The sequence below is a fragment of the Bufo bufo genome, chromosome 1 (assembly GCF_905171765.1).
Source record: "Bufo bufo chromosome 1, aBufBuf1.1, whole genome shotgun sequence".
NCBI classification, from domain to species: Eukaryota; Metazoa; Chordata; class Amphibia; order Anura; family Bufonidae; genus Bufo; species Bufo bufo.
Window position 1 is genome coordinate 775771151 of NC_053389.1, and position 14784 is coordinate 775785934.

The 14784-nt window shown below is 47.8% G+C and overlaps 1 protein-coding gene and 2 non-coding genes across 3 annotated transcripts; 2 read left to right on the forward strand and 1 right to left on the reverse strand.

Moving 5' to 3' along the window:
* Window positions 1-461: 461 nt before the first annotated feature.
* Window positions 462-12064, reverse strand: MAK16 (MAK16 homolog). The gene is made up of 10 exons (XM_040414861.1): window positions 11924-12064; window positions 10785-10834; window positions 9078-9187; window positions 8936-9000; window positions 7683-7834; window positions 6182-6236; window positions 4152-4226; window positions 3961-4065; window positions 1426-1491; window positions 462-837 (listed from the first exon to the last, which is right to left on the reverse strand). The coding sequence occupies exons 1-10, from the start codon at window positions 11936-11938 to the stop codon at window positions 634-636; spliced, it is 897 nt and encodes a 298-aa protein (XP_040270795.1). The 5' UTR covers window positions 11939-12064; the 3' UTR covers window positions 462-633.
* Window positions 12065-12326: 262 nt separating this feature from the next.
* On the forward strand, window positions 12327-12421 carry LOC120987521. Its single transcript, XR_005776113.1, has one exon. It is a non-coding gene; the product is annotated as a small nucleolar RNA U13 (small nucleolar RNA).
* A 777-nt stretch (window positions 12422-13198) lies between these two features.
* Window positions 13199-13294, forward strand: LOC120987534. Its single transcript, XR_005776125.1, has one exon. It is a non-coding gene; the product is annotated as a small nucleolar RNA U13 (small nucleolar RNA).
* Window positions 13295-14784: the final 1490 nt, after the last annotated feature.

Here is a 14784-nt window from a genome sequence, read left to right on the forward strand (position 1 = left end):
CGATCTTATATTGTTGGGCGATCCTGAGGATAGGTCATCAATATAGGAAACTGGCCAACCCCTTTATTAGACAATCTTTTGACCCCTTGTATAATTCTCTTGTCCTGCTTATCCAGTACAAGAGAATTATACTGTCGGTGCTATGCTGACAGTCACCAGCAGGCTGCACTACAGAGGCTCGGTCTGCTGAGATACACTGCAGGCAAGCGCTGGGGCCTTCAGTAGGTTTCAGACAGATCTGCATTCCTCAATGTCATTTGCAGGACGATGATGGGAGACCGAAGGAGTCTGCACCCTCTGTATACCGCTTAGATGCTGCGGGCACTATTGACCGCGGCATCTAAGGGGTTAAAAGGGCCAAAACTGCACTTCTGTGAACGCTTAGACTGGAACGCAACCCAGCCTAAGGCCCCTTAGTCACCATTGCAATAAGGCAAATGGGTGGTCTTTTTGTAACCCTGTTTTCCCCTCCTTCATCCATCAGTCACTCGGGAGTAAAATAGTCTTGAAATGAGCTGTGACTTTACAGTACCCTTCATTAATATGGAAGAAGGACCAGGTAAGGACGGCGCTGTCACCCGGCAAATGGTTTTATTTAGAAAAAGCAGTTCAGTAATTGTCTGAAATCGTCCATCAGGTGGCTTTGGCCTTGTTCTGTGGCTCAGTCTCTTGCTCATACTCTATCTCCACATACGCTCTCTTTCTTCTGACTGGTCCTTTCACAGGTGTCTTGCCCTTGGATTTTACTCTTGAGGTCTCTGCTTTTTCTCCTTCTTCCTCTGAAGACTCCTCTTGACTAGATTCTTTCTCCTCATCGCTGCCCAATTTATCCATATCCTGCATAGAAACATGGTGGGCAACGTAAGAAATCAGTTGCAAAAAACATTTTTCATACGTGCAGCATACTGCTCTCCTCCAGGATGGAGCTTACATGTAACAGTCTACGCGTGGTCTCTGGGAAACCAACATGTTCCTGCTACATACATGTATGGACCATGCACTGTACATTAGAGGGGTACAATACTGATGACCTGTCCTCAGGATAGGTCGTCAACATTCGATCAGTGGGGGTCAGACTGCCGATCAGCTGTTTGAAGAGGCTGCGGTCTCTTCCTAGGCCAGTGACGTCACATACATCTGTCACATGACCTATGGACCGCTCAGTCACACTCAAGTGAATGGGCCTAGGCTGCAATACCAAGCACAGCCGCCATACAATGTACGGAGATGTAAGGAGGTGGATGAGCGCTCGGCCCTTTAAACAGCTAATCATCAGGGGTGTCGGGAGTCAGACCCCCACCGATCCGATATTGATGACTTATCCTGAGAACACTACCACTCCCAGAAAACCGCTTTAATGGTGTGTGGTCCTGAACAGGTTAACAATAAAAACTGACTTAGTAGTATTCATGCTCCGAACCATACCTCAAAATCACTCAAGTCACTTTCGTCAACGTCTTCATCTTCCACAAACTCTCTCTTGCCGCTCTCCTGGAAACAACGAGACAGAGGTTAGTTGTGCAGAGTCACATGACCAGCAGTATATGCTAAATCGGCGGTCCCGCCTCCTGGCTGGACAGTCATTCTTGGTTCCCCCCCACCCTTGAAGGGGTTGTTCGACCATAAGAACGTATCCCCTGCCCAGAGCATAGGGCATAAGTATCTTTTGGGGGACTGACCACTGGAATCTTCCCCGATCAACAGAGAGGGGCGGGAGTGAAGTTCACACATGGGGGCTGCCGAACCATTCAACTCTATGGAACTGCCAAAGAGAAGCCGATGAGCTCAGCACTCTGCTATGTCCAGCAGTCTCACAGACGGGCACATGTCAGAGCACCGCTCACTCTGGCACCTCGGAGGTCCCAGAAGTTGGACCCCCACTGATCAGATATTCCCTGTTCTTATAGTGGGACAACCCCTTTAAAGTCCACACCCCACTTTCACAACCATTATTTGTTTTCTTTAGGTCTATATTAACCCCTTAAAAACCGGAACGATTTTAACATTTTAGATTTTTCCTCCCCATGTTCCAATAGCCGTAACATTTTTATTTTTCCATTCACATTGCATATTGTACCGCAAAAAATAAGCTTTTTTAATGCCACCATTTAACTTACCATGTCTTGTATTGGAAAACAGAAAAAAAAAAATCTTTGTAGCAAATTTGAAAAACAAAACAAAAAAAAAACAGAATTCCGCCAAGGTTTTTGGGGTTTTGACATCACAGCATTCACTATGCACTAAAAATGACCTGACACCCTTATTTAGCGGCTCAAATTTTTTTTTTTACTACTTTTTAAAAAAATTAAAAATGTCTTTGCATTGACATATACTGACAACCATAACTTTTCTGTATTTTGGTCTACAGAGCGGTGTGAGGGCTTGTTTTTTGCGTAACGAACTGTTATTTTTATTGATACCATTTTTGTAGTATGTATAACTTGTTTTGATTACAGTTATTCAATTTTTTTGGGCGGGACAAGATGACAAAAAATGGCAAATAGTGTGTTTTTCATTTATTTTATTTTTTTCTGTTACGGAGTTCATCGCATTTTTAAAAATATATTTTAATAGTTGACATTTTTGGACGCGGCGATACCAAATATGTTTATTTTTTTATTGTTTATATATTTTTATATGTAAATTTGGGATTTTTATATATATATTTTTTTTTTTTTTACTTTTTCACTTTTTGTCATATAACTATTAGACGGCTTAGGGGCCTCGTACATGGGATCTTTTGATCCCCTCTCCTATTAACCCTAATAGATCTCAATTAGGGTGAATAGGATTTTTACACTCTCCATGCTGAGCTGTGCCTCGTGCATAGCTCAGTATGGAGAAAGCCATTGCAGGACTGGAGGCTACCAATCAGACCACCGCAATTTCACTGAGGGGGCTCCGATCGGAAGGCAGAGGGAGCCGCATTGTTTTTATTTTTCCGTTCACATAGCTGTATGGGGGCTTTTTGCGGGACAAGCTGTACTTTCTAATGGCATCATTTATTGATGCATATAATGTAGTGGGAAACTGGAAAAAAAAATCCAAATGGGGTGAAATTGAGAAAAAAAGCTATTCTGCCACAGTTTTATGGGGTTAGTTTTTACGGCGTTCCAAATGCGGTAAAACTGACCTTCATGCTCTGGGTTACTACAATTATGGCAGTACCTCATTTGTATAGTTTTTTGTGTTTTAAGAATAAAAATAAAAACTTTGATCCCCATAATCTTTTTATAGTTAGGTCTACGGAGCTGTGAGGGCTTATTTTTTGCGGGATGGTTTGTAGTTTTTATTTATTTATATTTTTTTTGGGGGGGGGGGGGGGTGAAGCGTGAAAAAGGACAAATTGCCAATTATGTTTTTGGTATGGAAAGCATATATTTACATTTTAATAGTATGGGCGTTCTGGGATGCAAATTGTCTTTATTTTTCTGGGGGGTGTAATTTGAATGTTTATATATTTTTACATTTTCAAAAATAGATATATTTTACACATATTTTAAGTCCCTTTAGGGGACTTTAACAGGCGATGAATTACCATTGCAGCCTATAGAAGTTGTGCTATGTTCCTATGGAGCCCTGCCACCAGCAGGGCTCCACAGGAACTACTGATGTAGTGGCCTTGGATCCTTAAGAGGGACCGAGGCTACTACAAGGAATGAACAGCCCCTCTGATCGCCATGCAGGGAAGCTGTTTGGGCCCGGGAGAAAAGCCTGACAAGTGACCACAGCATCTGAGGATTTAAATATACAGCGATCACATACATTAGTCCTGGGTCTCTGCTGTGTGAAACAGGCAGCTATCTTTAAAGATCCCACCAGCGCTGGTCGGGAAGGGGTTAAAGGTGGATTTTGCAACGGATTTAATGCTTTGCACTGAACATGTGGCACGCTGAGGATGTGAAAATTTATTTCTGTGCAACATGGAGGACTACAAACAGCCATTGGGATCATACGCACTTCATCTTCCTCCTCCTCCTCCTCAGACTCCGATTCGCTTGCTGCTTCCTGCTGCTCCAAAGCTTTGTCAAAGGCTTGGATAGGGAAGTTGTAGATATCTCCATACTGTGAAGAAACATAGCAGAAAGATGACATCTCTGGCCACCATCCATAATGGACTATGCTGCTCCTCTTCCCATCATTCATCTTACCGCTCCCTGTTTCAGACGCTCCAGCAGTTCTTTCTCTATCGCGTTGTCCAGCTGAGCGGCCACCAGGGCTTTTTCCTGGAAGGGATTTGCCATCAATTATTTTCATACCAAAAGTCCAGAAAAGTTAACAGAGGTTTTGTAGTATTTTGCCAAGTTTCTAGCAAAAATACATTTTTCATATTTTGCTCCCACGTGTCACCCTACTACCGCTAATCTGATTCTGTCTAGCTCGCGCCCCCCCCGGCAGCACAATCTCCTTCCCCATCAGGCAGCTGACAACATAGTCCCTTTTTACTTCCTCGGCAGAAGGATTCTTCCCATTTATACTGCCATGTACTGCAGACGCCTTGCTCCATGCTGACCAGCAGGGCAGAAAACTATTTCTATTGCCTTCCCTGCAGTGAACAGAGGATTGACATGGCTGCCAGGACTCCACTTAAAGGGGTCATCCAAGACTATTAAATGCCCCCATACGCCCGGGCCCCTCACACTGAATAGGGTAGGGGGGGGGTGTCTGAGCCAATGGCAGGCTGGGATGAGGCTGCCTAGCATTGCGGGTGACGTTAGGGGGGCTTGTCCCTGCCTGCCATTTGCTGCTCCCCCCCACCCCCCCCGACACCAGATGTTTTCATCCGCGCACGGGTAGAAGCAGCAGCGGTGGTGTGGGAACCAGGTAAGTATATTCAGTGTGAGGGGCCCGGGCGTATGGGGGCATTTAATAGTCCTGGATAACCCCTTTAACAGATGATAGCATACTATGCAACTACATATCGTAATTCTTCACCGCATAAAAATGGCAGTGTATGCAAATACGTTCTTATCCAGGAGGCTGGCTCTCTAGTGCCACCTATTGCATGCAGGGCTGTGGAGTCGGTAGATAAATGGTCCGACTCCTCAGTTTTTGGTAACTCCGACTCCTCTGTATTTAATATGCAAATGTATTTTATACTATAAAATACATTTGCATATTAAATACAGAGGAGTCAGAGTTACCAAAAACTGAGGAGTCGGACCATTTATCTACCGACTCCACAGCCCTGATTGCATGGCTACCCTCTCTAAGTCAATGTCTGGCCTTTTAAACAGACCTTAAACAAAGGGGGTAATTTATCAAGAGAGGCGTTTTCAAAACTGGTCTTGACATCCCCTGCGCCACGTGAGGACGCGCTTAATTTACGATGAGGTCCACGCCCCTGTGCTCCTAGAATGAAATCTATGCCAGCTCATAGCTGGTGCAGGGGCGATGATAAATGACCCTCAAAGACGTGGGAAGTAAGCCTAAACCAGAATCTTTTTCATAAGAAAGAGATATCCATCCGCAGACGGCTGTTTCAGGGTTTCTACCCCTTGCAAGGGCAGAGCAGGGTACTGGTTTGGCATGTCAAAGGACTCTCTCACCCAGCCAAACAAGTACCCCGCTCTGAACTGACAAGGGGCAAAACCCCAAAACAGCCATCTGCTGATGGGTGTCTCTTTCTTAAGGGAAAGTTTCTGGCTTTGGCTTACAGGGATTTTGATGACCTATCCTGAGGTTATCAGTATCTGATCGTGGGGGACCGAAACCCGGGATCCCCGCCGATCAGCTGTTTGAGAAGGCATCTGCACTCCTGTGAGAGCCGCGGCCTTCTCTCTGCTCACCGTACGTTGTATAGCAGCTATGCTTGGCAAGGACGGAGAAGGTTGTGGCGCTCAGAGGGGCGCCGGTGCCTTCTCAAACAGCTGATCGTTGGGGGTCCCGGGTGTCAGAACACCACCGATTAGTACCAAAATCCCAGAAAACCCATCCCAGGTCAGTGTAGATGGCACTAGAACCAGCTTTCCTTCTCCTGGACAAGAGCTCATTTACATTCCCTTTTCCCAGGGATCACTGCCAGGCCTACAGGACTCCCTGTGCCACAGGGTAAAACATAATTCCCCCAAACCCAATTTCAATTAATATAATATTTCATGATGGGAAACCCCAATAAACAAAGCGTATACACACAGCAGTGAACCCACGCAAGGGCCGTGTTATGTAGCAGAATACTGACCTCTCTCCTCTTCTCTCTTCTTTCCACCTTCCTGCTCAGTGGGACAAGTTTACGCCTGGGAGTGAAGACAAGACACATCCAGGTTACAACCGGGGACATGATAAAATGGCCTAAAACAGCACCAACCACATGGTGTACATGGTGACTAATACAACTATTCCTTCTGGAACCATCAGGGTACAGAGCCCCTCAAACTTATGGAACGGGTTGTCCAGTTTCAGGAGGAAACTGGACAACCCCCAGGATCTGCTTGAAATAAAGAAGTGAGCATTACTTACCTGCCAGATCTCACGCAGCTGCTCTGGTTTTCTAGGCCGGGTTTTATTTATCCGGCTGCAGCGGTGACATTACATTGACAACATGTGACCGCTGCAGCCTATCACTGTTCTCCCTAGTGCACCCAAAGAGGCCACTGATTGGCTGCAACCCCTTTAAATTGTGCAGGTAGACACTATTACATACTGACGGCATGCATGAGGTCTATACTAATAGGACCTTTACACGAGACTCCTCTGGTACTGTACATTTGCACTATGGTCTGATGTAAGGCTAGATTCACACGACAGTCCATCACATGGCCACTTTAAGAACCATTGCCGTTTATGGGGCTATTCAAATGGCCATAGTGAATAGTGGCTGACCAAAAATAGGATGTCCTATTTTTGGCCGTCCTCGTGTCCAGTCGGACCCCACTGAAATAAATGGAGAGAGTCACTCCTGTCTTGATGCAGAAGGACATGCGCTTCCAACATGACTGCTGGGAGCGCAGATCCTTCGGCATCCAGTGAAGAACGGCTGTCCCACTCGTGCAAGTGCATGAGGCGAGTATTTATTTTTTTGCATAAAAAAGCGCTGCACATTATTAAAGGGGTTGTCCGGGTTCAGAGTTGAAACCCTGACATAACCCTTTCTTCACCCAGTCAGCCCCTATGAGTTGAGCATCGGAGCATTTCAAGGGCTTTTTCTACAGATCCGGTGACGTACGGGGATCTGCTAGACAGAGGCTCCCGCCTAGCAGTGTTATCGGTGATGTCTCCGGCACTAATGGACGGTGTTTAGCGCTGCCCTAGCCCGTCCATTAGTGTCGGCGACGTCACTGGGAACACTGCTAGGCGGGAGCCTCCGTCTATCAGTGTAAAAATGGAAACAAACAGCCCTTGGCCTGCGCGATGTAGCACGGGCCAAGGGAGAGCATCGGGGCATGAAATGCTCTGAGGCTCAACTTATATGGGCTGGAGGGTGAAGAAGGGGTTAAAGCTGAACACAGACAACCCCTTTAATGCTAGGGGCCACTCTGGGGGATATTATTACTCCCGGGGGCCACTCTGAAGGACATTATGTATACTGCAATAGTTGGGATTTAAATTTAAAAAAAGCCAATAAAAATGCATTAATTTTTATGGCCATTAAATTGGTTGAAAAATGGCCATGAAAAACGCAGTGTGAATGGAGCCCAAGGCAGAAAAGTGATGTGGCAGCGAACATCAGAAATGTCACTTACTGTCTCTTGAGAGTGAGTTTGCGGATTCGGATCAAGTACTGTGTGATCTTGGTGAACCTCTGCTTGCACTTGTGTCGGAGAAATCGGGGCCAATAGATCAGGTTTTCATCTATCTGCTCCAGAGCTTGATCGTAGTTCTTGCTCAGACGGACCTACCAGGAACAGATCAGTGAGACCCCTAAATATCTCTGAGACAGAGGGAAGATTTCTCAATGTGTCCTGGAGCATTAGACAACAGGTGAGAGGTCACAGGTGAAGTTCTGAACATGGCTACATGGACAATTCACCCCGGCTCCATGTACTGCGCACATGTGCGGAGAAAGAGTGACGCCAGGAGCGCTGAATCCGCACTGCAGCTCCTTCATTCTCAGGATCAGAGAGGGTCTCAGAGGTCGGACCCCCACAGATCATAAAGTGATGGCATATCCTGCATCTATGTTATGACTGATAATAACCAATAAAGTCCTTCGCTATAATTTGCAGTTTTTAACGGTGTCCCAGTCTCTCCACGCGGTTGTCTGTAGGCCGCCCCCCTATAAGCCTGCATATCGCTGCAGGTAAGGGGTCAGCGCTGGAATTCACTATATTCTTCCTATAGAGGTTAGTAGACTGTATATCATTCTGTAACCAGACAGATTTGCCTCGGAAATCCGGCTGACAACAATTAACGGGGTATTCCCATCTGAGACAATGGGGGCATATTGCTAGGATATTTCCCCATTGGGTGGGACCCGCACCTATATCAAGTGACCAGGTCCGGCCACCACCAAGCGCTCTCCCCATAGAAGTGAATGGGAGTGCACACCGCGCTTGTGCGGCCACCGCTCCCATTCGTTTCTATGGGGCCGATGGAAATAGCAGAGCCAACGCTTGGCTATTTTCGGCGGCCACACATGGGCGTTGTGCCCTCCTTCACTTTGCCGGCTGGGTCCCAGAGGTGGGACCCGCACCTATCAGACAATCCTAGCGACATGCCTCCATTGTCTGAGATGGGAACAGTAATGGCAGGTATAACCGTTGTCGGATACAACCTGATAGGAGAGGACAAGTCAGTGACGTGGACATCTTAAAGGGGGATTCAGATTCTGTATTACATGGTCTTCTAATGCTTGGCTGTAGTCGGGACACCCAGTGGTGAATTGAATGGGGGAAAGGCAAAAGGGCATCGAGTCCCTTCGTTCTCAGGGGTGGACATAAGCTGTGACATGTATGATGGGAACACGCATTGAATCAGCAGACTTGGCGGGACTTACCCTCTCCCACAGACGTGATGGAAATGCCGCCCTCTCTATAGTCTTCATGTACAAGTAACAGATACCTGGGGACAGGAGACATGATGTCACTCATCTCCTTCCTCGGGGTAGGAGGCCATCGGCACCGGTATCTATCGCTTACCTTTCTCTTCTTTGATGGTGGCGTACTGACTGTTGGCGAGCGGGCAGGAGGAGCGGTTACACTGCCCGGTAATGTTGTATTCATTCCGACAGAAGTTCTGCGTCTTTGTCCTACACAAATAAAACGTCACATGACAGAACCCTGAAAGCTACTGCCCGTCGTTAACCCGCACCCCTTTATCAGAGAACACGGCCTACTGATCCCTCACATTGTCCTTGGTCCAAAACATTCAAACTCAGTGGGGCGGCTGGGATGCAGATCACCCAGTGATGAGCAGCGCCAAAGGTGTCCGAGAGCCACTTATCAGCCTCAGAAATGATATGGCAAAGCCAAACCTAAAGAGGTTGTCCAGGGTTTTCCAATCTTCAGGATAGGCCATTAATGTCTGACTGGTTGGGGTCCAACAACCTGCACCCCAGCCAATCAGCTGTTTCAGAGTAGCAGGCACCGACCTCCGGCACTGGAGCTACTGCAGAACTGATCAGCGGGGGTGCAGGGCGTCAGACCCCCGGCGGTCAAATACTGATGGCCATGACTTGTAAAATCCCTTTCAATATTAACGACCCCAACGGCGTACTGATAGCGGATCCAGACTGAGAGCCCCACTGGAGACAGCGAGCGCCGTCAGAGCTAAATATCACATCGGCAGGGCTAAGACCCCCAGCATCCCTTCCCCCGCCTCGGACTCTAAGATCACATGAATTGGTCACCATGGCCCCTGTCCTGCTGAGAGCAGGAATGAGCTGCAATACCAAGTGCGGCCACTGTACAATGCACGGCGCTGTGCTTGCTGCAGATAAGATCAGACCCCACCGATCAGATACTGCTGATCTTTCCTTAGGGTAGGGCTGAGATGGCTAACCTCCCGCTGTGGTAACACTACAACTCCCAAGATGTACACTTGCTTAGCTGTTCTCGGAACGCCATAGAAATGAATGGAGCATGCTGGGAGTTGTAGTTTCCCCACAGCTGGAGTGCCGGAGGTTAGACATCTCTGGGGGTAGGTCATCAATATTTAATTGCAGTGTTTTGGTCAGCGATTTCCATCAGTGATTTGGAGCCTCCACAGACATAAGGCTTGGTCGGCGCAACGACAATTTTTCTAATGATAGTCTATGGTGTCGCACTGCAACAGTCGCAGAAAAATCCAATTTCGAGTGGATTTTTGGTAACTGTCGCGGCGCAGCAGGTTGCAGTGCGACACCATAGACTATCATTATAAAAATTGTCGCGCGACAAAACGTCGTTGTGTAGACCTAGCCTAAGTATAAGGAAAAGAGCCGCACCTGGTTTTGACTCAAAATCACTGACGTGTGAATGAGGCATAAGGCGTCTGAGAAACAAATCCGTCCTTGTTTCATCCATGAAGGATGCACATTTGGTCCGTGTGTCCGTTTTTTCCCCCCCTCCGTGCGTCATCTGAAATCCATTTCCAGAGCATCTCCCATCAGTGGTCAGCGAGAAACTAACCAGCGGGTCAAGTCAGTGACTTTTCACCAACCCATGGACTTTAAAGGGCGCATTTGGTCTGCATGACGGAGCAAAGTAATGCATTTTGCGGTCACAAAAAAATAAAAATACTGATGCGCGAACAGACACAAATCAATGGACACGTGTGCTGCCCGTGGAAAACGGAAATGTGAACGAGGCTTAAATGTTGGTGGGAGAAGCGGCGAAGCTGGTGCGCTATGGGCAATGGCTACTTACTTTATCTTGAAGGAACAAAACTGTTTATTTCCCACAATATCCCAGATAACCTGCGAGGAAAGAAAACGGAGATGTGACATTGGCTTCGCCATGACGTGTGCCTGGGGACAGTACAGACAGGGGACAGTACAGACAGGGGACAGTACAGACAGGGGACAGTACAGACACGCCGCAGATTCTAGATGCAAAACCAAGACACAAATCAGCAGCGAAAAAAGACAAAAGGAATCTGCAGGGTTTTCCGGGATGATTTCCTGTCCTCAGGACAGATCACCAATGAGATGGGAGGGGGTCTGACTCCCGGCACCGCGGAGTCCGGTGAGCGCTGCGGCCTCCTCCTAGGCCAGTGACGTCGCGGTCATCGGTCGCATAGATCAGTCCCATTCAAGTGAGTGGGGCTGAGCTGCGGTACCAAGCACAATGACTTGACACAGCCTCTTCAGACAGTCGACTGGCGCCGGTGTTCTGTCAGAATACTTACCCCATTTGACTTCCGGGGGGTGTGCGCCTCCGCGCAAGCGCAGTACCAGGGCATGGCACCTCTGCACAAGTGCAGTACCAGGGCATGCGCATGGGCTCTCAGGGGTAAGGAGATCTGACAGTCTTGTGTCTTGTTAAATCTCCTTGCCCTCACACTGCGCACGCGCGGATTGTAGACTCTCCTTACCCTCACACTGCGCACGCGCGGATTGTAGACTCTCCTTACCCTCACTACACAGCGCGCTTCAGATTCATTACCGTTAGATCTTGACGCTCACTGTAATGTTACCTTACCCTTGCCCTGGTACTGCGCTTGTGCGGAGCTGCCGTGCCGTGGTACTGCGCCTGCGCGGAGGAAGTCACGTGGGGTAAGGGAATCCGACGAGGTAAGGTTTTCTGACAGAACAGCAAGACTCAGACAACCTCCCCCTGAAAATCCTGAGAAACCCCATTGGAGTACAGATTTTTGGAACCATTTATCAAATCGGTGTAAAGTAGACCTGGCTTAGTTGCCCATAGTAACCAAACAGATTCCACCTTTCATACAAGTCTAGGGGCAGCCAGAGACCAGCCACTGCCACTGTATAATGACCGGCATGGAGGGGGTTAGTAACCGGTAATTAGACGCTACACACTAATGCACGTGAGCCCCTCCTTACATCGTCGTGCTGCATCCTGGCGGCTTCACGTTAAATCCTCTCCTCCCGGAAATCTCACACCGTCCACGCGTGCAGCGCTCAGAGAGCCGCCATATGCAAAGACCGGATCTCGCGAGATTCCAAGTAACATCCCGTGACGAGGTCGGGGGGCCGCCCTGTCCTCATCCAACATGGCGGGCGGCGGCGGCTTGCTATTGGTCCGTGTGCGCGCATATATTAGCATAGCTAATTTCTCACTTTGTATCGTTTATTATACGGTGTACAGTGGATGGACGTGACCGGACTTCACCGTAGGACGGGTCACGTGACGGCGCCGTGTGACGTGACGCGACCGGCAGAAAGTCGCCCTAGCACTGATGAGGAGCGAGCGCTCCTGGGCTGTGTGGCCGCCGTCAGCTCGCCGATCCTTCTGGTTCAGAAGTGTGATGAATGGGCGGTCACACGGCTGTGTGAGGTGTGCGACCTCTCGTTACGACGTAGCACATGACCCTTCTGATTCTGAGCCGCTGGTCTATAAAGGTGTATGGTACAAAGAGGCCGAGAAGATGTGTCACGTGACTTGTAAAGCGCTTGTAGACCTATCTTCAGCATGCTGCCTGGACTTCCTCTAAAAATGATCCCTATAGTCCCCCAGTAGTATGGACCCGACCAGCAGCAGTGAGGAGAGCTCAGGTGGCCCTATGGGCATTGACCCACTGGGAAAATTCCCTGTAGGGTCTAAGGCCATTCTGTCCCTGGTGGCCTTCATCTTATGATGTGACACATAAGTCTACAGAGTAGTATGTCCATCACCTGGCTCCTCTCACTGGTTGATGTGTCAAAAACAGCCTGATATCTCTGACACAACTAAGAACTAGATTTGAGCAGAGCCATACCATGATACAACATCCATGGAAGTCACATTGCAGTAACCCCAACACCCCCTGGCATTTCTTATTTTTCTACTGGCCCATGGTGTCACGTGTCTATGATGTCCACTGACTCTTAGACCATGCAGTCTATAGAGCCAAGCGCATGGAGGTACATGAACCTTCAGCATCACAGATGGTGGAGCGTGCTGCAGTTTTTTGTTTCTCAGATGAATACAGTGGGAGGCGTATGGAGGTAGAGTAGGGCCCTGTAGCAGTATATGGGCCTCCTACTACTGCTCTGGGCAACACAGAGATTGTGTGAAGATGCTATACGGCCACATGTATGGGCCCTAACTCCATCCTAACCAGGACAACCCCTGTGATGTGATAATTTGAGGTCTCCTTAATGTTCATGAGGGTTGTGATCGTTCTAGTTCAGACATGTGATGAATGGGAGAGCACACGGCTGTGTGACATGTGCGGTCCTCTTGTTACGACATAGCACATTATTCTTCTGATGCTGAATCATTATACTGGTGATAATACAGTATCTACAATACAGTGTCCATGGACATGGGGCTTGTTCTTTTTACTTGGTGGTTCTAGTTTCATGTGCTTCTATGATTGCATTTTAATAAATCTTGATCTGCGGTAGGAAATTTATTGCTCTGACCAGCAGAGGGCGGTAAGTATCTTCAGATTCACCAGGCGCTCGCTCCAGTCTGGTAATGTTCTCCTTTAGAAGGTGACTACATTGTGATCTGTGGTGACACGGGGCTCACTAAATTACTGAATTATTGCAACCTCAATGTGTTCCTATGGAAAAGAAAATCCCCAAAAAATCCAAACCCGTCAAGTTTATTGGGATCCTTGCTGACCATAAGAACATACAAGGTCTCCAGATGGACTATGCTGTTCATATGATTTCTAAAGAGGGGAGAGGATCCTACTGCCTGAAATGCTTACACTCTATAGGAGAGAGGATCCTGATGCCCTAAGAGCTTACACTCTACAGAAGAGAGGATCCTGGTGCCCTAAGAGCTTACACTCTACAGGAGAGGGGATCCTGGTGTCCTAAGAGCTTACACTCTACAGGAGAGAGCATCCTGGTGTCCTAAGAACTTACAATCTACAGCGGAGAAGATCCTACTGCCCTAAGAGCGAGAGACATCTCTGCTGCTCTAAAGATTTCAGAACCAGTTGTAGGTGACGCAGTGAAATAACGGGTAAGAAGTGCAGATTTGGTCCAGTATAATAGGGACGGGGGCAGCAGGTCCTTTCTGTATCAGGTCCTTATGGTTTCAGGATTTGTGGTCTGGGGGAAGAAGCATTACTATTTACTGGCCCTCATTAACCAGCCATGGTGGTGCCTCGTAGAGATTTACTGTGAGGTAATGTTCTGTGAGAAAACAAACATTTTGCAGCACAGCAGCCAGACCAGAGACTTCTCAGCCTGCAGCATAACCTCGCGGCTCTTTTCTTTTTATCACCTGGTAAATAATATTGATTGAAATGTCTTAGATGGTCCTCAGAAGAGTATTGGTTCTCATTGAAGAGACTCGGTAGTCTACGGAGACTTATTCCCAGGCAATGCTCAATGAGCTCAAACCAACATGAAAGTCTGTCCTGGTCATCTCTGCAGGGCTAGTGATGGTAATATTGGCAATACTCTTCATTATTCTAAAAGGAATAAAACACAATGCATTTGCAGCAAAATCAGTGACGGACGGATCATGAGGCTGTGGAAAGAAAACGAAAACAAAAATGCAAACATCATATTACAAAAAAAATTCTGATAGTTGCGCCATGACTGATTGTCACCACTAGATGGCAGCGTCTGGCAAAGGAAAGCTCAGACTTCCATAGGACCACACACTGGGGCATGGTGGTTAGGAGATCTCTGTTATTTATCTCCTCTGCCTGTTAGGATGCAGTCACATGACGGTGGGATGGGCATGCCCGTGTTACGGACCGCAAACCGTGGATTCACTAAACATGAGCACTGGCCGT

Bases quoted from the DNA above. Each gene is read 5' to 3' on its own strand.
- MAK16 (XM_040414861.1), bottom strand. The intron at 6,237-7,682 runs GTAAGTGACATT...CTTCACTCCCAG, and splicing joins AAACTCACTCTCAAGAGACA to GCGTAAACTTGTCCCACTGA. The intron at 4,066-4,151 runs GTAAGATGAATG...GTTTCTTCACAG, and splicing joins AGCGTCTGAAACAGGGAGCG to TATGGAGATATCTACAACTT.